Source organism: Mercenaria mercenaria, unplaced genomic scaffold, assembly GCF_021730395.1.
Source record: "Mercenaria mercenaria strain notata unplaced genomic scaffold, MADL_Memer_1 contig_1705, whole genome shotgun sequence".
In the NCBI taxonomy this organism is placed as follows: Eukaryota; Metazoa; Mollusca; class Bivalvia; order Venerida; family Veneridae; genus Mercenaria; species Mercenaria mercenaria.
The window spans coordinates 1-27,716 of record NW_026459705.1 but is presented as its reverse complement, the minus strand read 5'-3'; the positions used below and the strand labels follow the sequence as shown (position 1 = coordinate 27,716).

Sequence of the window (27,716 nt, the reverse complement as noted above, 5' to 3'; positions counted from 1 at the left end):
TATTGAGGCAAAAATTGTATGTTGCTTTTGTACTCATGTTAGCCTATATTTGATAAAGTAACATCAACTTTCTGACAAATGGAAATGCATTTTGCATTCTTATTTCTAGAACAATATCAAAGCAAAAATTGTATCTTGTTTCATTGCGTAAGCATGTCTCTGTTTGACAAGTTAACTGTTTGATTTTGATATTCGGAAAAAATCTTGCTTCCTTACATTTCCATACCTCTATTTTGTATTCAATGGCTTGATCGTGCTTGCTTCATTTTAATCAGATATTCGTCTAGCTTTCGGACATGCTGTAATCTGACATACTACATTGATCATATTGACTAGTATAGTGTCCTTCTTTGGGCGTGAATTGTGTATATTTACTGATGACAATAACAAAAATGTTTTCTTAAATGTGTGATTGCAAGACGCTCTGATGCTAACACTTCGATTTTGCTGTGAGTTATGATGCGTTTGACAATTTTATTTTAACATACGTTTTTAAATTCTTGTTCAAGTGGAGACAACCCTTTGTACTGAATCATTGAAATAGACTAACTGTTCTTAGAGTGATAAGGCTAGACGCCCGGTAACCGGACCAACAACATATATTCCTATTTAAATCCAAACTAAAAAGTGATTTACCTGTTTGACAGCACGGCCTATCCGTTCTTCGATGGTCTTATACAATAAATGTTTCTTGACTTCGTAAAGAAATGTATAACCACTCTTCGTCTTCATTGTCTTCTTATCCAAGGTATATGTCCACTGCCTCCTGTAGGTATTGTCCTCCTACTGAGCTTTAATTTGTTTATCGCCAGACATTTGTCTTTTGTTTTTCTTTCTCAGTCTTTGCTTTTGTTACAGCAGGAGCAATAATTTTTGATTAATGAAGGCAGTATTTCGCCACTGCTTCTCTGGTTGTCTAATCCTTTCTTCAACTTCCTTTCACCGGTTGCGGAATTTATTGTACATGTGGTTGCTATGATATAAATTGAGTTTCTATCTGCTAACATAAGCCTTTAATCTTGTATGTAGTCTTTTAACTGCTCGTAATCTAATGATACAGCTTTGCATGAGGCTAACATTTTCCTGTCATCAGACTGTCTGTCTTTATTCTCCTGATCTTTCTTTCTCCATTCTTTGGGTGTAGACGTTTGTATTCCATGCCTGTCTTTCCCGATACCTGTCTTTATTCTTCTGGTATTTCTTTCTCCATTCTTTAGGTGTAGAATCCTGTATTCCATGCCTATCTCTTCTAATAGGCTCCTCTACTGGTAGACACGCTTATCTTCCACCTATTTTTGTCTCGACATGCTCGTGGTATATGACCATCCTTATTACATAAGAAACATACAGACTTTTTACAAGATGGCCTTTCTCTTTGTTGTGGCTGAGATGAAAATGCCATACTGGGCGTTGTGGTGGCCTTTTGTGTAAGGAATTATTTTTCATAACCCTAATGACCTAAGGTTTAGAGCCCATTTCTCTTTTTTCCATTCCTGGCTTTAAGCAACTGTTCAAATCGTTTCGGGGTATGCATCCAAAGCATCTTTACTTTCCTCGAACTTCGGTAGCTTTGGTCCTACTGTTTTTCTGCTCAGATGCTCAGTTCCTTTATCAATGACTAAATCTCGGATTCAGACTTTATTTTCAAGAGTCCCAACTCCTTCTTTTTTAAGACTCTGTCTTCTTTCAAGCGTTCATGTTTGTTTAACATTTTCTTGTCAGCTTGCATAAGTTCAAATGATCGTATCTTCTCTGCTTCTTGAGTCTCAAACCTATGTTTGTCTTTCTCTCGTCTAAACATCTGCCTATCACATTCAGTGTATTCCTTCTCTATCTAAACAACAAATTGTATGTGCTGTGAACCTGACAATTCATGCGTTTGCACATCGTATTTCGCCTTGAAGCCATCAGCTGGAACTATGTCTCGAACCGTTTCTGAAGCTCAAACTATCTTCAGTCACAGCGTCTTCTGATACAGCAAGAGAACGTTCAAACCACTAGTCTCTGTACCTCCTTGTATATATGACCCCCAAATTGTCAGGCTACGAGTTACATGACACAGGGGAAGTGCCCGTTCTCTTTCTCGTAAAAGTTTAACTTCTATGCGCTGGTCCTAAAGCTTAAAATCTTTTTACAATACAGCAACTCTTCTTTAGTCTATGAATGTAAAACGTCTTCTTTTCAATAATTTATATCTGTCAGCGTACTTGCAATTATAGCTTTCTAATCAAGGTTATTTGAATCCTCAATGTGTCTTCATCAATCGTTGGATACAAAATGAATTCATTCTAACAGTAATTCAACTATAATTGTAGCAATGGTAGCATGAAAAGGGATTCAAGTACTTAGTCTATCTATGCTTATTTGTTAAATTATCAATATATACAAATGATTCTAACATGGCTTTTTTTGGGACTTTGAAATATTGGTACGACTTTATTGTATATTCTTACGTCAAGCAGTAAGTCTATCAATATGAGGGAGATTTACTGATCCTTTCCGTTTAGTTTGTCCATTCTTCAGTTTAAAAATTTGTCATACTTGGTGTTCTCTTTCACGTTCATGTTTCTGTTTTCAGTTGACCGACTTGAATTTGTGTTTTGCATGATTGTATCAATGTTTATTCCCTCCAATGAAAAGCGGGAAGGAGATAAAGAAATCCAGTCCTCCAGATAATACTTACCACTAGAACCACGACTCCGTTTTAAGTGTCTTTAAAAAAATTCACGTTTTTACTGTTCAGCCCGATAGAATAATTTGCAACGAATATAGGGAATTAAAACAAAACTACATATAATGTGCGAAAGTGCTGAACATGTGAACCAGACCTCTTTGATAATGTTTGAATGATCTCCAATTCTGTATTTATATTTCGTGTAATAATTGCGGCATTTGAAGGGAATTTCAAGAAAGATTCTGTAATTATCTTTTTTAATTACCTCCATTGTTTTGACTTTATAGTTGTTATTATTGATCAACTGTTTATTCAGAAGAAATTGTGAACAATTTGTTATAATGTGGATAAGGGTAACCTGCGCTGAAACCATACCACTTTTGAATTATATCCCGTCTCTGTACTTGTTCATACTTTTCATCTGTTGAAGAACTTATAACAAGTGTCCTTACACAATGATAAATAGTAAACAGAGGAAGCACAGATAACTGCAACCCTAGCTTGAATAGTTATCAATTTAACACTCTCACGTCTGTGAAATCATTTACTTTTATTTTGTTGTCATTTACCGGCTTCTTTTCAATGATTGGAGATTACCGCAATGCAGGTTCCCCACCAGACAGTCTCTCGGGTATGGGGGTCGTTAACCATCTATAGGTAATCTGGATGGCAACCTTAGAGCTGTAAGAAGCAACTCATCTAATTTGCTTCGTCATAGCCAAATGAAATTTAAAGGTAAAAGTGTGTATGTGCGTGTGTTCGTATGTTTGCGTGTTCCTGTGTGCATTTTTCAATATAAAATCCACATTATCAACATTAAAAATACATGTTTAGGGAGAAATGTATGTAGGCAAAAGCATTCCCATTAAATGAGTAATAATTTAGTTCTCTATATTCAATATATAGCCCATGAAGATAAAAGTACCCTCTGCTACCATAAAGGGAGCTGCACATTGGTAACCTCATTTTATTTAGTGATATGCCGCACTCTGCATAATAACTAGGAAAAGTGTATACATGTGCTCGCATGTCTTAAACTTTTGAGAATATAATTATGTGTCAACTGTTCATGAGTTCGAGTGTGCATATTCACACTGTCAAGGGACAAGTTGTATTCCTATCATCAGTGAGTATATAACATAGATACATGGTGAAGGAACTAAGTAAGTTTACCACACGCGATACGACGAATGTAGCTTGTCGCATAGCTTGACCGAAAGCAAGATAAATCCATGACTAAGCACGATGTAACCATGCGAGTAGTAGTCTGGATATAGTAGACAAATAACAAGGAATTATGTAAACATATGAATGTCACATAGAGACATAAGCATGTAGGAATGCAAGATGAATTTTCAGTTGTGAAATTGTTTTTTTTTAGTTTGTCCGATAGTACTAACTCGGGGCATTGAATTCTTCAGGTGAGGAAGCCATCCAGCTGGCTTACTGAAGGTCGGTGGTTCTACTCAGGTGACCGCTTGTGATGAAATAATGTATGGAGGAGCACCTGGGGTCTTCCTTCACCATCAAAAGCTGGAAAGTCGCCATATGACCTATAATTGTGTCGATGCGATGTTAACCCCCCTTCCCTCGCAAAAAATGTCCGACGATAGTAGCGTGTGCCCTAATAAAATATGCAATTTTTACCTCAGTAATGTTCCATAACATACAGTTCGAACATTACGTATTTTTGGAATTTTTATTAAAATTTCAGCTTGTACGGGCACGAAATCCATAAAACGGAATTGGTTGGTAAGTCTGCTTTTTTACAAGCATTAATTTATATAATCATAAATTATTATATACATCGTCTACTACATTGTCAATTAACAGGAACGGCAATATCTTTTGATGACTTTGATCTGAAATTTGTGTTACGTTTTTAAAAGCATGCATAACGATATTAAATTTTACAGAACTTCTTATAGTAAGTATATTTTACAAAACTGCGACTTAGCATGAAGCTTACCGTTGTTAAAATTTGAAGTGTATAATTAATACTATTGTTCCCATATTTTGCTGACTGCTTCAGTGTGGCATACTTTGATCTCTACAACAGAATGGATTAACTCTCGGAATAAACAAATTAAAACTTCTGTATTAAATGCTTGTACCAGGAAAAACAATCTCAACAAGAATATTATTGTGGCTATTTATTCTGTTTTTCAAAGTGCTGTGTCGATCATATGGACTTCTGGAGAGTGTTTTGTACGTGGTTATTGATGTTTATAAACTTATTAGAGCGATTCTCCATCGCAGCAATCACCACCACATATTAAACATGTTTATACATGTTTCAGTGCTTTGCTTAGATAAACTGATGTATCATACCATCTTAAAGTTACGTTTATCTAGTCGTCAAGCTTTTAGAAACATAAATATTACTGTTTGCAAGCACACATTTTGAGGAATAAATCACTGCTAGTAATGAAATTGTATTTCGTTGTATTTCGATATCATCCCTTAGCTTATAAAATATTTGGAGTTTAATAATTTGGAACAGTTTACCCAGTGAAATTGTGATTTCAAAAATGTGTCTTTGTGTGATTTTTCTTCTACATCACATTTTACATTTTTATTTGTAGTTTATTTTATTAGTGAGTGAACATTTTGTTTTTATATACGATATATAGTTTGTATCAAGATTATTTTAAAACGTATACAGCTGTGTTTCGTTTTTTTAAAGTTATATACGTAATTTTAGCGAAATAAATTTGCACACGTTGACAAGATTCCAGGAAGCAGTACATGAATTCAATAGCCGAAAGTGTCTAGCGCGGAAATGCGGACAGTTTCTTTCCTTATCACCACTTTTCAGTGGTGGTGCTAGGGTTTAGTAGCATAATATTGTTTATTGTTAATCATAATTGTAACTTGTAAACCTTGCTTTCAGTGTTTTTGTTTGGTTTATGCACGCCAATTCAAATGGGGTCGAATCCGACGGCAATGCACTTGCATTTCTGTTGCAGACGTAAACGATCGATCATGACAGTTGTCATTTTGCGTTTTTAGAGTTTTGATATTTGCACTCCATGATAAAAATGTTCAACAGGGTAATTTTTACATAAATATTTGCACAAATGTATACTCTATTGATTTATATACAAAATATGCGAAAAATATATGTTTTTACTGCAAAAATTGCCTCATATCATCGGCACCATTGGTGTTGCCACTGTAAATAGTAGCCCGCACCGCGAATGTGCCACACCCGCACCCTGCGTTAAGTTTAACTATTTGCTTTTCATTTAAATTCACACATTTAAAAAAAATTCTTATTGTATTAATGTTGATAACTGTTGTAAAGTGTTTTAGAGTGACTGAAAGAAAACTGTAAGAATTGAAATACGTGTAGGTTTTCTATGTGTAATAAACTATATCAAAAATACCGAAATAATGATTTTTTATTCATAATTTGTTCTAAAAATATGTTTAATAGCATGAAAACATAATAAAAACAAAATAATTAACTTTAACAAGGTTTATAAATGGGTGGCCGAGCATTGTATCGTATCTAGTGAAATTAGTGACGTTTGACATAATTTAGTTACACCGCGCAAATTTTACTCCAACATCTATGATGAGTCAGACGCTTTATTACTCGACCTACTTTCTACAGTTGTATACTGTTTAACACTCGAATCTGATCAAAACTGAAGAACTTAAGTAAAACAGTATTAGCAATAATGTGATGAAAATGGTCAAGCATTATTTCATCACGAGCGGGTACCTGGGTAAAACCACCGACCTTCCGTAAGCCAGCTGGATGGCTTCCTCACATGAAGAATTCAACGCCCCTAGTGAGGCTCGAACCCACAAGGCATATGTTAATTCTTATGAACATAAACTAAACATGCTGTATGAATACAGATTTAAATTCCATATTGCATCACCTTTGGATAAACAATTCGTTGTTCAGGATACAATATTTCTCGCTACTAGAAACTTGTTTAAAAGTGTGCAATTTAATTCGAAATATAGGGACAACAAAACACGGGCTGTATGATTTGTGTTACCGCATCATGTAGTTTTGTTATTTGCAATTCAAGCTGTGTACATTAATCATTAAAAGCACAATGTTTTGTTTGATATATTAGGGTGCAATCTTCAGAAAGTTCCATAGACAATTTTTTAATAAATTATCATATGACTTGAGATCTAAAAAGAAAGAATATTAAAAATGTTATGTTAAAATTTGAAAATGTTTTAATATAACAAAATATTGTTACAGTTGATTAAATATACACGTGCCATACCTTTTTGATTTCAATCGACTTGCCGTATCTACACTGTATAATCATTTTTTAAAATATAGTTTCGAGAAGTATTAATATTAAATCAGATCATCTTTATAAAAAATGATCAAAATAAATACTGGTGTGAAACAGTTAGGGAACCTGTTTCCAAACTAACTTAAATCATATTTCACAAGCAAAGAATTTACGTTTGGTAAAATACACTTAGCTTTCTAATGCATACTTACGATTTGTTACATTCTGAAAAATGACAGAAAAACGCTCGTTATAAATTTGGACTTACTATAACCGAAGGGTCAAAAGGGTCTCGGATAGTGCACGTTCTAGTCTTAAGGCATAACTTTTTTGTCCTTACTTATAAATATTAATGACAATGTCGTGATGCTTAGAATTCATCTTCCTATATTTAGATCAAGGTTACGTATGATAGGACAGCTAATATATTGAAATGTTTGTTTCGTTCATGTTAGTTTTGCTCGAGTTTTCAACATGAAATACACACACACATATTGTCAGGACTTTCATAGTATTTCCGAGTATTTCTGCTTGGTTGCATTCTTTGTTTTTAAAGAATCATTTTAAAGGTTTTATTACCTACCACAACAGCAATTTTTAAGTGCCGTGTGGCAGCTGTAAGAGATCTTCCTGTACTTGAATTCAGTGTTGTTATAGTTCCTGGTTCTTTGGAAACATGGAGTTAATTCAATTGATGTGTAATAGAGCTTCGCTTAAGGTGTTTCATTACCCGTCATGGACAAACTCAAACACACCGAGTCTGCTATTATTCTGCCTGGTTGCATTCTTTGCTTCCAAAGAATTTTTTTTTCGGACTTGTTAATATCATATCAGCAAGTTGTGAAATCAACTTCTCAATTTAGTAAATATTATCAACCTCAACATATGTACACATGCCCATTTTAGTTGCAGTTTCTTGTCTAACTTTTTTTTAAAGCTATCCCCTTTTTTTTGATTTTTATAATATTATTCTTCAAGTATCTTTTGGGGAAAGTTTCGTAAACTGTTGACATCATTCATATAATTTCCCATATGCGTATAGTGGAAGCTCTCAGAGACTGATTTTAAGATATCACTGTTTACACAAATGTTCCTTAGATGACCGTCAATCACGATTGTTCAGAATATTCTGATATGTTACATTTTTTATGAATTATATCATTTTACTCCTTTTTGAAAAAAATATTTTATGCTAAAAGAGTTAAGCTTTGATCTAAACAATGGAATAATATCTATAATGTCTTTCAAATGCATGAGTTGTATAATCTGTGTAATAATATGTGACTGGGAAACATGTACATGTTTTTGTTCTTTATCTTCTTTATTATTTTTAAAATAATGCTATGGTAGTAATAGTGTTCATGTTTCTTATTAAAACATTGAATGTCACCTTAACTGATTAAAAGGGTTTTTAGCATCACTAGTCATTTATTATTTTCTAAAGGGCGTTTGGCGGCGCTAAGGATCGAAAATGAAACATACCGAAACTGGCTATGACCAGCTTAAAGGCCCTCTCGTGAATAACAAAAATGTCCTGTTATAAAAACATTGACTAACACGTTCACAAACTAACTATCTATCCTACCAAACTAAGGGCCAGGTAACTTTCCCCATCCAATCCCCAAGCCCTTTAGTGTTTCATGTTACTGTGAGTCTAACAGACTAACAGAATGTCCCATAGAAAAAATAAACACGAATATTTAAACGGATGCCTTTCCCGCTTCATCCCGCGCACAGGATTCCTCCAAAAAGAGAGTTTATACCAGAATGACATCCCAAACTCAGCGCAGGCTACGCCCAAAATTAACTAAATAAAAAAATCCCCAAAACCTCCTCCGCCCACTATTGAGACCCGCTTGAGTTTAAACAAGAGATTTTTCGGGATAGTCACTATGGTGCCCATTTATTAATCAACCTCTAAAACGGCCACACGGTCTTACCACAAGCTAGAGTCCTGTAAGGCATAGCTATCGATTTCTGTAAATCTTAAAGGCAATATATGCCCCATCCCTAGTGCATGTTTCTTTCCAAACATGCATTTCCCAAGAAATGCGCCTGATGGAGGGAATCCTTTTCACAACGTCCCGCCCCATGTTTGACCTTACATGCGGTAATTTATCTTCCATCGAGCACCAGTCGCTCAACTTTTCACATTGCAGAGATACTCCGCATATTTAATGCTTTCGTCAACTTTTTACAAAAATCTTTCGTGAACTTCCATATTGAACATCCGGTCTAGATGTCACAGTAGTGAGCACATGTTAAGAGAAATATTCACAGCTATACAATAAAAGTCGAAATGATGAATGAAATTGAAGCCATACGTCGATACATATTTGATTTGTTTATTTAATTCACATTACACACGTTTGCTGCATAATATACACATTTTAGCGTACACGTGTAGTTAAATTACGACCAACATTTATTTTCACATCAGCTAATCAGAATGGTTTTGTAATCTAGACAGGAACTTTATTACGAAAGTTTTTTTTTTCTGTAACGTTGATGTAACTATGAACTACGCGTAATTTCTCCGAGATAAAAAATATTGGAGGAATATGACCGGTACACAATGGAAGATAAATTACCCCTTGCTCAATATCCTTTGTACACATTTTACCGAACTGCGCGTTTTGGGTTAGAAATGCACTTTTGATATGGGTTAGTATACATTCCCGTTCATAACCATGGTTCATATAATATACCTTGGACTAGGGTATAACTTGTACAGTAGGCTTTTTTTTTGGCCTGGTGCCAGTTGACCATACTGGCCTCTTAGAGTCAAACATCTGTTGTCAGTCACCAGGTCTTAGGGTCTTGTACGGTTTGCGCACTACTACTGTAAAGCCAAAAGGCCTCATCCCTTTTATTCTATCTATGTGTCTTCCGTAAGCGTCCAACCCCTTGCGGGGACGTTATCCCTCCCAAACAAGCGTATTTCAAGAATGAAAACCCTCTAGTCTGGTAGTGGACAACCCTATATACGACAACCATTCAACCAGACAAAGACCTTTGTGGCAGCGCTGTGGGCACACTATCTGAAAATTGAAACAATAAGAAACCTCCAGTCCAGCTCCAATCTTAAGATGTCATATTACCCGCTTTTCTACTGGTATAAGGTTAATGGTCACCCAGACAACGTCACGGTATGAGTAAAGTCGAAACAAGTGTTGTACTAGAATGACTCCCCATGCCTGGTTAAAGGCAACCCTCTATACATTGGCCGCCAAGTCCTAGTCAAAATTAGGGATAAGGCAGCGTTTGGGTGCACTGTCTGAAAATAGTCAAATAACCGCCTCCACAAGATTTAAACATCGTTGACCTGTAGAAAAGATCTTTTCAGAAATAGCAACAATCTTTGCTCTGTAAGATCGATATACTCATAGACCCGTAGGGCTCTTTTATCAACATCTGAATACGAGCTAGTCTATTCGCAAATTTAGTGTTCCGAAGGGCTCTGCTAACTAGTGCAAACGAGAGTTTTCCCTGTCAGAATCCAAACTAGTGATCTGTCTCGATGCTGCGGCGTCTATTAAACGTAATTTATCAAATAGTCTTAAGTTAAAGTCACAATAGCGATTGGGTTCATTTCATTGCTCAAGATATAAAAGACATAGGTCATATAACTCACCGGATTCCCTCCAAACGAGTGTCCCAGAATGTCGGTCCCTTGTCCGCTGGCAGACTGTTCTCTCTACAATGGCCAAATTTAGTATCGAGAACAGTATTATTGACATGTGACCAAACTGATAGAATAAATTATTGTCTCACTTTAGTATACATGGTGCCAAAAAAGAATATGTAGAAACATAATATCATTTTCAAGAAATATGAGTACATTATTTTATATTTGACAGATGAAATCACGATTTTATCACGTTCTTGCATCTGTCGTTGTCTTTAATTTAATTTTCCATGTCACTCTTATTCAAACTAGAACTGTCACAGGAGTGACTCATACCCCCACCATACGGTCTTGTCACAGAAAAATGGCAACCATAAGAAATCTTAAAAATACATTGGAGTACTTCATCCTGGGCTTCCACATATAAGAATTACTAGTATAGTAATACTAGTAAATATATTAAATCTCTAATATTAGAGATACACTAAAAGTGAATACAAAAAAGTGTCTTACCGACACATGTTACCACTGAAAAATGTTTTTACTTTTTACATAGGACTTATAATAAAAAAGTTAGAAAAATACCTAAAATATTGAAAATCTAAAAATAGGATTTCTAAAAATAGACTAATTCCTGGAATTTAAGGGGAAGAAACTCAGTACAAAAGTTAAAAAAAGGTTACTTCCCTTTGGCTCTAAGCCAATCAGAATGAGATATAGTGAAAATACATCAAAATTAACCTTAAATTCTAGGTAAAAGGGGACACAATTCAAGAAAAATTAGTGTCAGAGTTATGCACCTTGTGTCACATGATGTGGGTGATGAGGTGGAACATCTATTTTAAGTCTGAATCAAATCCATTCAGTAGTAACTGAGATATAGTGAAAATACATCAAAATTAACCTTAAATTCTAAGTAAAAAGGGGCATAATTCATGAAAAATTGGTGTCAGAGTTATGCACCTTGTGTCACATGATGTGGGTGATGAGGTGGAACATCTATTTTAAGTTTGAATCAAATCCATTTTGTAATAATTGAGATATAGTGAAAATACATCAAAATCAACCTTAAATTTAAAGTAAAAGGGGACATAATTCATAAAAAATTTATGTCAGAGTTAAGCACCTTATGTCACATCATCTGGGTGATGAGGTGGAACAAATATTTTAAGTTTTAATCAAATCCATTTAGTAATAACTGAGATATAGTGAAAATACAACAAAATTAACCTTAAATTCTAAGTAAAAGGGGACATAATTCATGTAAACTTGGTGTCAGAGTTATGCACCTTGTGTCACATGATGTGGGCGCATGATGTGGGTGATGAGGTGGAACATCTATTTTAAGTTTGAATCAAATCCATTCAGTAGTAACTGAGATATAGTGAAAATACATCAAAATCAACCTTAAATTCTAAGTAAAAAGAGGCATAATTCATAAAAAAAATGGTGTCAGAGTTATGCACATTGTGTCACATGATATGGGTGATGAGGTGGAACATCTATTTTAAGTTTGAATCAAATCCATTTAGTAATAACTGAGATATAATGAAAATACAACAAAATTAACCTTAAATTCTAAGTAAAAGGGGACATAATTCATGAAAGCTTGGTGTCAAGAGTTATGCACCTTGTGTCACATGATGTGGGTGATAAGGTGGAGCATGTATTTTAAGTTTGAATCAAATCCATTTGGTAATAACTGAGATAATAGATTTCGGGACGCGACGGGACGGGACGCGACGGGACGCGACAAAACTGACTCCTATATACCCCACTCAAACATGTTTGGTGGGGGTATAAAAAGAAAGGGGGCCTCCGTGCCCGAGTGGTTAAGATCGCTGAATTCCAATCACTTACTCCTCATCGATATAGGTTCGAGTCTCACTCGGGGCTTTGAATTCCTCGTGCGAGGAAGCCATCCAGCTGGCTTACGGAAGGTCAGTGGTTCTACCCAGGTGCCCGCTCGTGATGAAATAATAACGAAAGGGTAGCTAGGGTCTTCCTCCACCAACAAAAAGCTTGAAGTCACCATATTGACCAGTAATTGTGTCGATGCGACGTTAAACCGAGCAAAATAAAAATAAAAAAAAAAATTTAAAAAAAATGTGCTTTCAATTCAGGTTCTTGATAAACGAAGATAAAATATGTGCGAAAATTGTAAATTTAACAACAATTGTTGTTGTGTTTGTTGGTCCTTATGAGATCATGGAGTTCTGCAAAAGATTTGTATAATTAGGCTGGTAGAAGTGCCTCTTAGCCTCTTATGAACAGACTCAGTCAAACTGAGTAACTATGTTACTATTTCGCTTGCAGACGTTTAATGATTTCATTGTATCTGTTTATGCAGCCAAATATGCTGTTTCTTAGCTCGGTATTGGTTGTTAAGATAATCTGTTCTGACTCAGAGTAGTAACGGTTAATCTCGTTATTTTATTTCGACCGAATGCTGGAAGTGTAGTTACTTGTTTCTCCTATATTTGCAAATTAATATCTGAAAAAAAAAAACGATTGAGTTAGTCAAGAACCTGCCTTTCATGTCGAACAAATATGTCTATGACTATAAGACTCCATGAACACCATGCTGATTAGCCAACTTTTGGATCATTTTAGCTTTTTAAACGAAATCGAGTTTATATTCATAAGAGAAGATGATTAACACGTTTCATTAAACTCAATACGAGTTTTCACTGAGCCAGTGCTCTTTGATTATTGAATTGTTTCATTAGTAGAACCATTACTTGCCCGGAGTATTCCACGGCAACCATTGAATGGAATTCAGCGAACGTTCACATAAAGCTTTACTCCCAAGAGGAGATGTGCATATTGTATTCTAAGACGAGGTAAGTGCTGAATCGGTAAAATTCTGCTTTTGGGCTTTGAATATGCAATAATCATAATTTGAGAAGCATCCATCGGTTTTACCGTTATTAGTTTGTTGATTTTTTCTTTACTAAAGCAAGGCATCACTACAAATCTTCCAGGATCATTGTGAAATTCCTAAACAATGTGGCATTCTTCAAATTCGTCTCTTTCTTTATGGATCACATTCCCATATCAATCGGGTTTACCAATCAGTTACATATCATTTTCACCCATCATCAAATCATTTCATATAAGTTCCTTTTTAGTTTGTTATGCTTTTATATTTTGATCAAAATTCAGGGTAAATCGGAAAACCCTAGCCAACTCGGAAACGAATAAAATAAAAAAGTAAAATAAATAAAACGGTTCGGTGTTTACAAAATGACCTTTCATAGTGGATTTCTTCGTTGCATCAATTCACGAATATAAATCGCAACAAACAACACGTTTTGATCAAAACCGTGAATTTTTACATGCAAGAAATTATTTTTTTTACAATGAGTGATCTTATATAATTTACCAAAAAATACCAAACTATGCTTAGGTAATTATATTTCGCCGAAATTGTGATAAATGAGCTAGTGATTGAACCTTATTCCTACTGATATACTGATATATCTGTCTGGCAACCAGGGGCGGATCCTGGATTTTGCTGTAAAGTTTAACCGTTCAAAGCACTTAAACAATTATGAATACCCCTACAACCCCACTACATCACACACACTCCCACTCCTTGAATCCACCCTTTAGAACGAAATTAATAGTTTACTCAGCAGACGGTTAGAAGTGCTGTTTTTCATGTTCTGTCATTTATCAAACAAAGAACAAACAAAAAGAAATGGCCAGATCTCCGACTGTAGATATATTAGCGTAATTTGTCTATCATAGAATTATATTTTAGCTTTTATTATTTCTAGGCCAAATTGTATAGGAAAGCGTACAAAGCTATTTAATGCCTGTTAGCCTTTAAATATTTAAGTAGCAAGTCTTACCATACAAGAGGACAATATATGGAAGTGAGAAGTAAAATGAGTAATACTATAGATATTACGCGTTTTTATCCTTCAACAAAGTACGTCCAACTTTGTAAACGGCTTTAAAATACATATGCCCAACCTTCCTTACTTCAGCCTCAAGTATTCTTTCACCTAATTACTGGAAAATAAAGCGAAAAGGGCTACTGAGGAAGTTGAATGGAAATATGCCACATGTTATAAATCCTTTTCCGTTGTAGCCTCTGTGTCATTGTGACCTCTTGATCTCGAAAAGATAGGGGTCATCTATTGACAATAATGTTATTAGGTTGAAAGCCTAATCCACCAGAACCCTACAACAATCGGTCATCTATCAATCACAAACAATCATCCAAAGCAATTAGGCAGTAGTATGCCACAATATTCTCCACAGATGGATCAGAAACTGTTTTCAATCTCGAGTTCATCTTAGAGTTATATGTAAAGTCCAATAGCAATAGCTGTTGACAATTATCCTATGGAGTTTGACCACTCTAAACCTTAGCATTTTCACGTTATCGGTCAGAAAGCGTTTTCAGTTTTACGGCCACTTTGACCTTAACCAACAAAAAAACTGCCCGAAAGAATCATTACATGGAGCTGGTGTGTTCTCTATTTATGGTGTCTACCGTCCCAACAAAAGGCAATTAAAACTTTTGGTATACACAATTTAAGGTCTGAAGTCAAAATACTTCAATGCACAGCAAAACAAACTAAAATATAATAAGCTCAACCTAAAGAAACAAATGAGAATAAAATAATACACATTTATGTTTGCTGTACGAACATAAAATTAGAATTCATCATTCAATTATGTTCTAAAGAAATTTACTACAATGCAATCAAATTGTCCTGTCAAAAATTCAATTCATTTGTGTGTTCTTTTGACATTTAGACATCTTTGAGATGTTGTCCTGAAATGGGTAAAATTATAAGATATAATTCATAATATACCGGTACATAGTCTAAATTTCGGGATTGTACATCAGGTAACATTTATGATATTACTAGTACTAAGTACTGCGTTAGAAAATGTGTTAAGTGTTAAATGGTAATATCATCTTATACAGCAAATTTCTACATTTTCTACATAAAAAAATCCAATACATGTAAGTAAATCATTGACCTTGAGATAAACGTACCCAGACAGTACCACTATATCGAATCAAACATTAATAAGATTCATTGATAACAGCAAAACGTCTTAAAATGACAATTTTTAGTCCGTTTAAACTTCATATTCTAAAAAACAATTTTAACCAAGAACGATATCAGTATGATACATGTTTTTAGAATATATTTACAAAAAGCAAGATCAAAAATCGCATTCAAAGAACATAGGAAATATGTATTACACAACAGACTGCAATAATGATAACATAGATCTAACAAACAGACAGCAACACAGCAGCTGCAATATGCTTCATTTTAAATTGTTAAGTGCGGAATCTAACTAATTCGCGACAAACTCTAATCTATATATTTTCCATTTATATAGACATAGTGCTAAGACCACCATTGTTATCCGGATAATACGAAATGTTGTGATAATTCCAAAATGTTACAAAATGACAGATGAATTCTTTTGAAGATTTAGGTTTTTCGGAGGAAGCCAGTGGAGTTCTCGCAACATAAGAATTATAAAAAAAATGATCTAAGTTACAATTTATAACATCAACTTAATGTATTGAACTTACAGAAGAAGAGGGAAGAGGATATTGAACAAATATTAAGTTAATGAACGTAGATCTTCCTGTACACTGGGACCAACTCTTTGTATTTCAGTACAGAAATGTATGAGTCTTGTATTATAGATGAAATTATGGTAGGGTAAACATTCTATGGGGGAAAACTTTGTATGGAAAAGTTTACAAGTGTACTAAATTATTAAGAACAATATCAAACTATTATAAGTTAAGTGAATGTACTTCTTCAATGAATTCACAGCAGTATTCAACATAGTCCAGCAAAACTGACCTCTTAAATTGCCATAATTTTCACACTCTTAAAATGCTAACTGAACCCTAGCATACTTATTTTTTAAATATGGGTGTACCCACTCCCCCTGTGGAATCTCAGCACATTTAGATTCAGGTGTTGTTAAATTCACCTGGTCTGGCTTGTTTATTTTTTTACCAAACTCTAGCAGAAAAGATACAGGCGTGTGAGCGTATGAACCTTCTGGCAGAGGAATTGAGTTTTTAAACAGAATTTTACAAAGATATAGACATTTACCCTTTAGATAAAATGTTTCAGAAAGATCTGGTACTGACCTTGTGTATAAGCAGTACTTGGGCATGCTACAGCCATTAATTACCACATTTCATGAATATATTTCTTCAACATACAACAATCGGTACCTTTAGAACAGCATATGCAAAATTACAAACTACAATATTGGTTATTATTCTCATAGCATTTCGGAATTTATCTCCGAAATTTCTTTGAACACATGGGTCAGTATCCATCGACTACTACATATGCTGATATATTTGTCAATGTGGGTTATTTGATCTAAAATAAGACTTTTGAACATGTTCATGTCATTGTTTATATAATATCTGAATAATATTAAGTAATTTTCATTACCGGAAGTTCATTAAATGAGGTTGACAACGCTTTGAATCGCCAAGCTCATTCTCAAAATCAAAATGTACACATTGTTTGGGGCTCTCCATACTGAACAATAGCTCCCATATGCAAATTGCTTAGTGCAAATGGTACAGCTTCTAAACCATGTTGAATCAGTTATAATACTTTTAACAATCAGAATGAGTAATTAGAAAATATTGACAAAAACAATGTCCATACCAAGTTTGACATTTCCAGTTAGTAGCATTTTGGAATTATCACAGAACTTCGTATTATCCGAATAACAAGGGTGAAGACCAAAATGATGATATTTTTACTTAACGATATTTGACGTACACGATCACCTCTTTATAAAAAGCAGTTGAGCCTTGGTAGTGCGTCAAAATTATTTCTTTATGAATGTATTTCACTTGTGTAAGTCACTGTGACTCTGGTTCTGTTGAAGTAAATTTTACGTCCCGTCTGTGAAATTCTTATGTAATTACCTCAAAAGTTTGTGCCTACACAATGGCTGGACCGTGCGTTGCAAATATACAGTAATAAACGAACGGCTTTTGCCTAAAATATATATGCAATGTATATATTTTAAGCGAAAACAACCGCACCAAGTGTCTTGACAAAGTCGAATTTAATGCAAAACGCCCAATCCATTGGAAAACGAGTTTCAACTGTAAGAGCAATAATGTCTTAACTGCATGGTAATTACCAAGTGATATGTCAGTTTTATTAAATATGATCGCAAAAACAATCAAAATCTCACAAAAAGCATCATTGATGGGATGAAAATTTCAAAACTGTGTCGTTAAACCACTGATCAAAATTTACGAATCAAACACGAACTTACTATAATACATGTACATAAATATTCTCCGTATTTAAAAGTTAACATCTGCATGCTGTACTGCAGAATAATTATATCCAACTAATTATCATATATAAAAAATCTTGATAGACAATTGTATATGAAATCTGATATCACCTTGACCTGTTTTTAGTTACTTAACATTAAGTAATGCATGCAGCAATTTCTTACAATATGAAATACAAGGAAAGATGAGGAATCAAGCATTAACCAGGACAGACGACGGACCTTTCGTGCGAACTCTGAAGCTTTAGTACATATTCTGCTGACTAACTTCTAGATCATCTTTTTATATTTTCAATTAGGTACGGTCTCAAATGACTCTTTGTTGAGTATACAAGGTCTAATTCTTTTACTTTAGAATAATAAACAATGCTTACCTCGAACAGAATGGTTTGAACAAATGAAATTAATGATAGATATACTAATAATATTCCATTTGGATAAAAAAGTTATGACATTATGTCAATTGTCTATAGTATTATTACAGAAATTAAATCAAGATGTAAGCTAATTTTCAATTGATGAAACTCGCGGATAAATACCATTTTCTTGTGTTGCTTCGTTTTAAATACAACAACAACAACAATAATAACAACAAAAACATCAAAGATTACACATTCATAATCAGAAAGACAACAATACATTTACAATCACCAACTTGCATCAAAATGATGTACCTCATATGATATTAATCTTGTGACATTCTCGCAAAATAAATTTCGCTGTGTCGTCTTTTACTGCTTGGTAACAATAAAATGTCAAGTTCTGACGTCAAGAGTGTCAGTGACATGCGGCGATCATAGCTGCTATGCTTTCTTTCCATGTTAATATATTTGTTTGTAAGCAATAAATCTATGTTATGTTTTCAACAGACATTGCAAGTGTATCAATGTACCTAGGTATTTTTTTGATAATTTCGTTTTTATACATCTTCTCAGGCACGGTAGACATTACTTCTGGACTGACCATCGTACAAATTTAATTTGAATTGTCACAAATCTATTTCTTTTATATCCACAATGCTCCTGTTTAAAAAAACTGCATGTTTAAGTCAATTCACCCTGATAAAGGTCGTTGTAGAATTTTCTTCATCAACATGGTACGTTTTGTATTTTAAGGAAAATTCGGAGAATGTCAATGTTGGAGTCGAACTCTGGATTGCAATATCTTTCTTTTGCTACCTAGAATTATAGTAATACAGTTAAATGTGAGAAAAGAACTCAAAATAAAATGAACTTTTAACACACTTTAGCGGAACAAAACAAAAGAAAACCCTAAATCCCCGAAAATGTCATGTATGCAGTTATTCTATAGTCATCTGTGATGGTAATGCTCGTTTGACGCATATTTGGCATTATTTGCATGGTTTGTTTGTCAGATGTATGCATATGATTTAGTTTCTTTAGATATTTCTAATCATATATAAAATATACTTTATTTTATTATATACTTATATAAATTCTGTCAAAAAAAAAAAAATACCTAACTAAATATGAACAGGCAGAAAAAACATCCGTATTATACCTATTGTTTTGTTATTACCGCACTACTTTCATTCGATATGTATGACCCGACACAGTTCTATATCGTACGCAACAATTGCACTTCATTCTATTTTAACATCGATAAACGTTGAAAATTTCGTTCGATATCAAAACAATAGGTATAAGGGTCATTATAACTGTAGCTAGATCTTTTTATACTGAGCTATCGTGGATTTTGTCAGGACGGATCACACCCAGCGGTTGCGCGCCTCTTGCAATCCGACCTAGCAAAATCTACTCGAGACGAATACAGAATCCCAGATTAAGCTACTATTATAATAATTACTGATGGTAGCATTTGTTTGTAACAATGTAATATCATCTCCAAACTATTCTGTCGGCTTCATTACTGGAGCATGCATCATTCTTTAAAATGTAGTGTTTCTCTAGTTTCATGAAAATTTGTTAAAGGTTGAGTGGCAGGAAATGGAATTCTTAGAACAAAAAAGTAATGGAATGAAATGTGATATTGTATTTAGACAAAAATATTTTAAGTTGGATTGTTTATTGTGTTTTTTATTTAATAAATGAATAACAAGTCAGTTCCAATGTGGAGAGATACAAATTATGTAGAAACCAATTAAATAATCCCACAGAGGTACGTTTGTATTTTAATGCAATCTTTTGGCTATAAACGTAACGTTTGAAGTTGCACCTCGTGTGTATATCATAGAAAGACGACAATGATGACGCTAGATCGCTCCCCTGAGTTCCACGGCTTGCTAGAACAGTTTTGATAGAGGGTCATGCAAGGAAAATATCTGTAGAATTATTTTGAAATAGGGCCAGCGTTTTCTGACAGGAATATTTTAATGTTTCCACTTAAGAAATACGGATTGGTATTTACATTGTTTGTTTGTTGGGGTAGGGTAGGGGTTGGGATGGAAGAGGTTCAAGTATGACACAAGAGAAAAAGATACAACACCAAAAATTAGTAAAAAAGTCATTTTGTTTTGGGGTGCGGTGTGGAGTAGTTAAGATAATGAGGGCAAGGGTCAATGATATGATATATCAAGAAACAAAAAAAACTAAATGTAAAAAAATGTGGAGTTGGGCTTGAGGCGAGGTTTGGGGGTAAAGTGGGTGGAGTTTGAAGGAATATGGTAGTGTATCAGTCAAGAAACATCTGTGTGAAAATGTGTTACAACTGAGCCAGTGGTTTCATATCAAGCTACATGTATATAGGAAAACCTAGCTTCGTTACCCTACAGATATTGCTTTAAAACCAAACAATGTTTTAAGAAATTTGGTAAGGGAACATTACTGTGATAATATTTTGAAACCAAGCCAGCAGTTTCAGATCAGAAGAATTTCAAAGGTTATAGGAGAAATTAGCCCTGTCCCTGTCAATGACGCAAAATTATTTGAAGGATTTAGTAGAACAATGCTGAGAAATTATTTTAAAACTGGGCAAGCAGTTTCAGCGAAGAGTTTTTCATAAAGGCATTTAAAGAAAACTATTATATCTTTAACTCGTGTAAGCAGTTTGTGAGAAAATGGGTTTTGAAAGTTCTTTTTCTGTAGCCATGGTAATCTGAAATCTAAATGGATGACCTAGATTTGAAGGAATCTGAAAGGGGAGCATCCGTGGAACATTCTTGTGACGTTTGGTTAGTTTAGGAGGAGATGTTCTTTAAAATAAAGTGGATCACGGACATTCGAAGTCCTAATGGCTTACCATTATCATTTACACGACGTCAAAATCAAAGAATATGCGAAATGTGCTATGAAAGCTATATGGATAAAAGGCTTAACTTTGTGAAAACGAAATAATTATGAAACTTTTATGTTGCATGTCGGAGTCAGATTATCACAGGGAACAAATGTATGAAGTTTCAATCCATTCCCATTTTCTAATTTACAATGTATACAAAAAAAGCAAAAGTAGCTACGTCGAAAAAAGGCATCAGTTTGTAATCACACAAAACAGAATTATGGAAGATGTGTACTGTATGTTAAGTTATCACAGTATACAAGTAAAGTTTTAATTATGTCCCATAGTGATTACTGAGATACTAGCTTACAAACAAAAACCAAATTAAGACGTGGACGGTGACACCAACGCCGACCCCGACGCCGTCGTACTGGTGAGTGCAATAGCTCTACACATTCTTAGATCAGTCGAGATATATTACAGGTTTACACTAGAATATTTTTGCAGCGGCGGAGGAGGTGAGAGTAAGAAGTACAGTTTTGCATTATATCAACATTATTATGTACATTTACATGTAAATACTCCTTAAATTCATTTTGTAAAGAAATCGCATTTTCATAAACGAGTACGTTTTTTTCTTCAGTTTGAACTAGCAATATACTTTTTTACAAACAGGAAACCTGGCTGGCCAAACACTGCGCAAGGATTATTCATGTGGCTACCAACTGGGCGTTTCGTTTGAAATGCCGAACATCATTTTGCAAAACAACATTTTCTTACATAAGCAACACCAAAATGCAAAACGCGTTAGCTTCTACGCTACAACTTGTCAAAATAACTAACACTGTACACTGTAGAACGCTAGTCATTCTTCAAAATTTGAACATTTTGAGATCGGATGGATGATGAATTACGCAAAATTTTGCATTTCCCTTTAACACAATATTACATGGAATGAAATATTGATCTTAATTTCTACTTTTAATCACTAGTTAAGATCTCCAAAATATCACCAAAATCTCATTTTTACATGCATCTCTTATATTAAATGTATAATTACATTATGCAAATTTTAGCTAAACATGACACGGCTCAGTGCAAGCTGTGTATAAAGAAGAAAGTTTTGATGTATGTCCAATCACAAAAAAAATGGTGAAATGTCTATCTGTGCAATTGTTTTACTAATGGAAGATTATAAAGGTGAAAATTTTGTTTGACAATTTTAAATGTTAGGGATAATTTGAGACATTTCAAATTACAAAAATAAGTTTATATGTCGCGAATTAATGCGCCATTAAAGAGAGACAGGACAGGGTACCTAAATTTAAATTTATTGGAGAGTAATCTAATAATCTCTATATGTGTTTTAACTTTATACTATAAAATCATTATGACTGTTGATATGCTTCTTTTGTTTAGGAGCCTTACTGGAATCTGGAATGTGTAAATGTTGTTTCATCATTCTATATAAGATTTTTTCCCATATAACTTGTGTGTAGTGAAATCTTCATAGTTATAATAATTCAATTATTTCGACGTTAAGGTAACGGGAACGTAGATTTATTCTAACTGGACAACTTTAAGTATTACATATCAGTGTAAATGATTGTACATATCGTCAAAATTTCAAAACGATGAGCAACATTTGCTGATGCAAATAAGCGATGTAAAATTACAGGGCAAAACAGTGATGACAAGGTGTTCGAGTAATGTTAAGTATTTTAACATCAAGTTTGAAAAATATACAAATTTAAGAACTTCAGTTGTTATCAATATATGAAAAAGGAAACACTTGATTAATGATTACAACTTATAAAGTAAGCGAACTTTAAAAAAAAAACAAACAAAAAAAAACTTCTAATACTTTTTCACGTTATTTCTAAAAAAGGTGCACACGATATACTCGGTTTTCATTCAGTATCATTCTTAAACTCTCTAAAATTATTCGTTTGTACTTCAATTGCAATTTAAGTTATGATAATATCAAGTTGTGTGTTCGTTTCCTATGAATCTTAGTTGGACAGTTTTCTGTCAAACTTTATTCCATAATTGTTATAGGTCTTACTAGATACCATGAAATTCTAACATAATTTGTTTTCTTAGATTTAAAGTTATACACTTACCCAAAAGTGGCATGCTTTTCTTACTTACGTCATTTTATCAGAGTAACTGAGTCGTTCAATTTGACCTGCTTCTTGTACTTATTTTCTTCAACTTGTGTATTGAATAATCGTATTTATATGTCAAAATTATAGTAGTCTTGTTAAGAAATCTTTGCTTATTTTTGATTTTTAGAACATACAAAATCATTAAAATTTAGATGGTTATTGCCAGACTCTTACGTGCAATGATCGCTAGTTATTTGATTAATTTAATACTATAAATGTTGTAAGTGGAAAGTAATGGTTATAACAAACTTACATATCACATTTATTGGGTCATTTTGTTTGCCACCTGAAAATAATAAGCAAGGTAATTTCAATAAAGCTGAAATATTCAAAAACATTTGCTTTAATGACACAATATATACCTACACTTTTGCTGTAAATTGCATAAGCAAAGCTTCATGCGACTTAAATATAACCCTATGATCTGATCATTGATTGTATGTGCAACGATTGTCTTTTGATGGGTAATATAAAATTGCACCATTACCCACTTTCCTCTGGAGAAACATTTTCCAAAGTTAAATGCTATGGTTAGCTCGCAACACGCAGATGCATCTTGACTTTCCAAACTCACCCCTTTGTTAATTATAGTCAGACATTATAGGGCAAATATTACTTTGATTTGCTAAAGCATTTTACATCGGTTGAGACAAAGAAAATGTTCAAGACAATGTAATTACCAGTGTGCAGTTTTAATACTTATAACATTTACATCAAACGCTGAATTTCAAAGAGCATTGGAGCATGGTCACAGAAATGTCGAACAGCTAATTTAAGAGTTATTTAGAATGCTACATAAATTCTTGTTCTATCATTGGTTATTTCTCATTTGGACTACTGTAATGTTGTATTGTATTGTACAGTAGAAATTGTGAGAAGCTAAATTATGTAGAATGTCTGTGCCAAAATCATTCTAAAAAGCTATATATGACTTGCATTGGTTACATATCAAAGCGAGAATAAAATCTAAATTGTTTTCTTTCATGTACAATTCAGTCTATTACACGAGGTATAAACATCTATTATGATAAATTTATGACCAAATAAAATATTATTTGAATGAAGAAATTACACTACTTTTGTAGAAATGTTGGTTTACCCCGGTCGAAAATGTAAACATGCGCCGTAAACAAGGCTTTAAAACTCCACCTCCGGTTCCCGGTGTTAGATCGTTTTACTCGAGCTACGACTCCGACTCGATTCAATTCCATCTGGGGAATAAGCGCCCAAGGACGCCCCCATAGTCTAGATTTAAATGTGGATACGGTTAAGTATAAAATAGAAAACGGCACGAGTTGTCTATCCGACTTCATTCTTGCGTTTTAGTCATTGAAAAAGTATGCAATGTGCCTACATTAACAGCTCGTCTGGTTTACGACACATATATGATGTAACGTATATGTATGGAAGCCCTGGAGGGACAATTGATTTCCGTACTTTCCCACTTCTGACTTCTAACTTTTGCACTTCTCCCTTTCCAAAGAGGGAAAGTTGGAAGTCAGAAGTGCGGAAGTTGGAAGTCGGAAGTCAGGAAGTTAGAAGTCCGAGATGTGGAAGTTAGAAGTCAGAAGTGCGGAAGTTAGAAGAGGAAAGTAAGAAGTCAAGAAGTCGGAAGTAAAAAGTATGGAAGTTGGAAATCAGATGTCGAAAGTCAGGACATTAGAAGTCAGAAGTGCGGAAGTTAGAAGAGGGAAGTAAGAAGTCAAAAAGTCGGAAGTAAGAAGTGTGGAAGTTGGAAATCAGAAGTCGAAAGTCAGAAAGTTGGAAGTCAGAAGTGCGGAAGTTAGAAGAAGGAAGTAAAAATTCAAGAAGTCGGAAGTAAAAAGTTTGAAATCAGAAGTCGAAAGTCAGAATGTTGGAAGTTAGAAGCGCGGAAGTTAGAAGTCAGAAGTGCGGAAGTTAGAAGAGGGAAGTAGGAAGTCAAAAAGTCGGAAGTGTGGAAGTTGGAAATCAGAAGTCGAAAGTCAGGATGTTGGAAGTCAGAAGCGTGGAAGTTAGAAGTCAGAAGTGCGGAAGTTAGAAGGAGGAAGTCAAGAAGTTGAAAGTGAGAAGTGCAAAAGTTAGAAGTCAGAAGTGGGAAGTACGGAAATCAATTGTCCCTCCATGGCTTCCATATATATGCGTTATCTATAATTCACGGGTTTCGCATGCGAAAGGCCGTTACTTCAAACCAAATTGAGGGTTTATACACTATATCAACGTTTATCAAATCATTTAATAATGTCTGAAAATTTTCGACGAGCGTGCACTTGTGTATCTGGAATAAACAGTGAGCAATTAAATATTAATATGAAAACTTTATGAAAAGTTCTATGTAGTACCAAGTACTAAACTAACAAACACGAAATATATACCAGAATAAAGGTCCAAAAAGCTAGTAAAATTCAGCTGTACAGTATGCTGAAAGTGAACGACATCAATGAAATAGAGCACAACTCTGCAGAAAGTAGGATGATTGAGAACGGAGAGGAGCAAGGCAAAATATAATTAACATATAAATAAAATATCTATTATTAATGACCTTTGGCTGGAGTCCTTCTCGCCTAGAAAACGTTCTGACGAAATCCTTAGAAAAATGCACCATCTGCCTCAGTGCTAGTAAGATCGGAATTGATGTCGAAGGTGTCAAATATACTTGTCCTTCTCCGTAGTTGACGATCGGGTGTATGTTACTGATCGGAATGCCAAATAATGCACTAGCTTGTTCGACTTTCTTCTTGACTTTGACGCTTTTATATAAATTACCCACATTTTTAGCAACATCTTCACATACAATATCACACCTTGTCAGCAACAGAATCCTTGGAACATCTAGAATTGTAATGATATATACATATATCATATTTTTTGATATTTTAGTCACTTTTACATTGATAAGGCTCAATATCCTATCCTTGATTTCTTTTATTCATTTGTCAGTATATTATCAGCATAGTACTGCATTAAACGAATCAAGATATGCCAAGAAGAATGTGTTACGTCGCTGAACAACTATTATGATGTTTTTCAAGTCTTTCTAAAGCTGATCTCTGTTTATCCACACTGACTGAACACCCCTCATAGAAGTCAGAATATAAAGGATATCAATAAAATCTGTAAAAAGATCCTTTTGAAGCAAAGAATGCAACCAAGCGGAATAATAGCAGACTAGGTTTGATTGAGTCTGTTCATGGTAACGGATCAAAAATGTTTTCATGCAAATATTTTTTTTTTGGATAATGAAAACATATAAACAATAACAATCGGACGTAAATTCGTACAGCCGTCACGGTTACTAGAAGGTAACTCTAAAATCAAAAGTAACAAAATCAGTAAATATTAAATGACAGAAGCAAATTGATGAAATTCAAATTATTATGTTCCCATTTTTAAACTCTGTTTAGACTGAATGAAATATCGGTCAATATATTCAATATCAACGTGTAAATATCATATTAGGTGTGTGACGTCGTTAATGACACCACATTAATGAATCAAGGGATTTTACAAATACACTAACATCGATAATTTTTATTTAAATGAACAAAATAAATATCTTTTTATAAGTTAAATGAATATTCAACCAAAAGTCTATTACCTTTACATTGCATTCTAATTTCTCCACTGTAGATCTCGCGCATATATTTTGATACAGATCAGATAAACTACTAAATAGATACACACTTGCAGAATGGTATCCGATGTCCGGATAAGGGCGTCCATTATTAGGCCTTTACGAGTGTAAACTGGACAGAAAAAATATAAAATCCCGCAGATGGCACTATTTGTCACATAGTTACCAGCACACGGTTGCACTCGTTTTGTGACCTTTTCTTCGGGTAACACTAATGTAATTGTCGTGGTTCAATAAATTTAGGTACAGTTGTTATCGTTGGTATGTAATATCAAACGAGACCAGATCATTAGACACTGTGTCCAAATTTCATTGAAATATGTCAATATTTGAAACAGATAACAACAAAAAAGTGGTATACCTAATTTGTTAAGTATATATTCCAGCGTTTCAAATCGAAATAATGTCCATTTGTGGAGGTACAATGCCGTATACACACCGGATGAAATGTATCTTCGGCGGGTGCAATCAAAATAAATTATATATCTTGGCTCTTGCTAGACAGTGAACTATTTCCTTTAAATATTGTTAAAGCTATATAATTTATAAGCACTTTACAAAGCATGTTACCTTTACACCAGATACCATGATATTCGTACCTTTATTCAATGTATCAGTCAGCAATTGTCTTAATTTCTTTTCGTACGCTGGTAGAAGATTATCCAGTTTATCTACCCTCATTACAAATACAGCACAATGAATCTTATCTGCCATTGTTGGGTTCTGTCTATAGTAGGTGTCATTTTCTTTTATGGCGTTGACGGGATTGAACTGTTGAAATTTAGATAAACGCATACTGTAAATATGAGATGAATAGTTAATCATGATC

General features: G+C 34.0%; 1 protein-coding gene across 1 annotated transcript; it reads right to left on the bottom strand.

Moving 5' to 3' along the window:
• Positions 1-1,618: 1,618 nt before the first annotated feature.
• LOC128551795 (interferon-induced protein 44-like) lies at positions 1,619-27,682 on the bottom strand. The gene is made up of 3 exons (XM_053532708.1): positions 27,487-27,682; positions 25,910-26,085; positions 1,619-1,834 (listed from the first exon to the last, which is right to left on the bottom strand). Exons 1-3 carry the CDS (start codon positions 27,680-27,682, stop codon positions 1,619-1,621), a joined length of 588 nt encoding a protein of 195 aa, XP_053388683.1.
• Between the last annotated feature and the right edge of the window lie 34 nt (positions 27,683-27,716).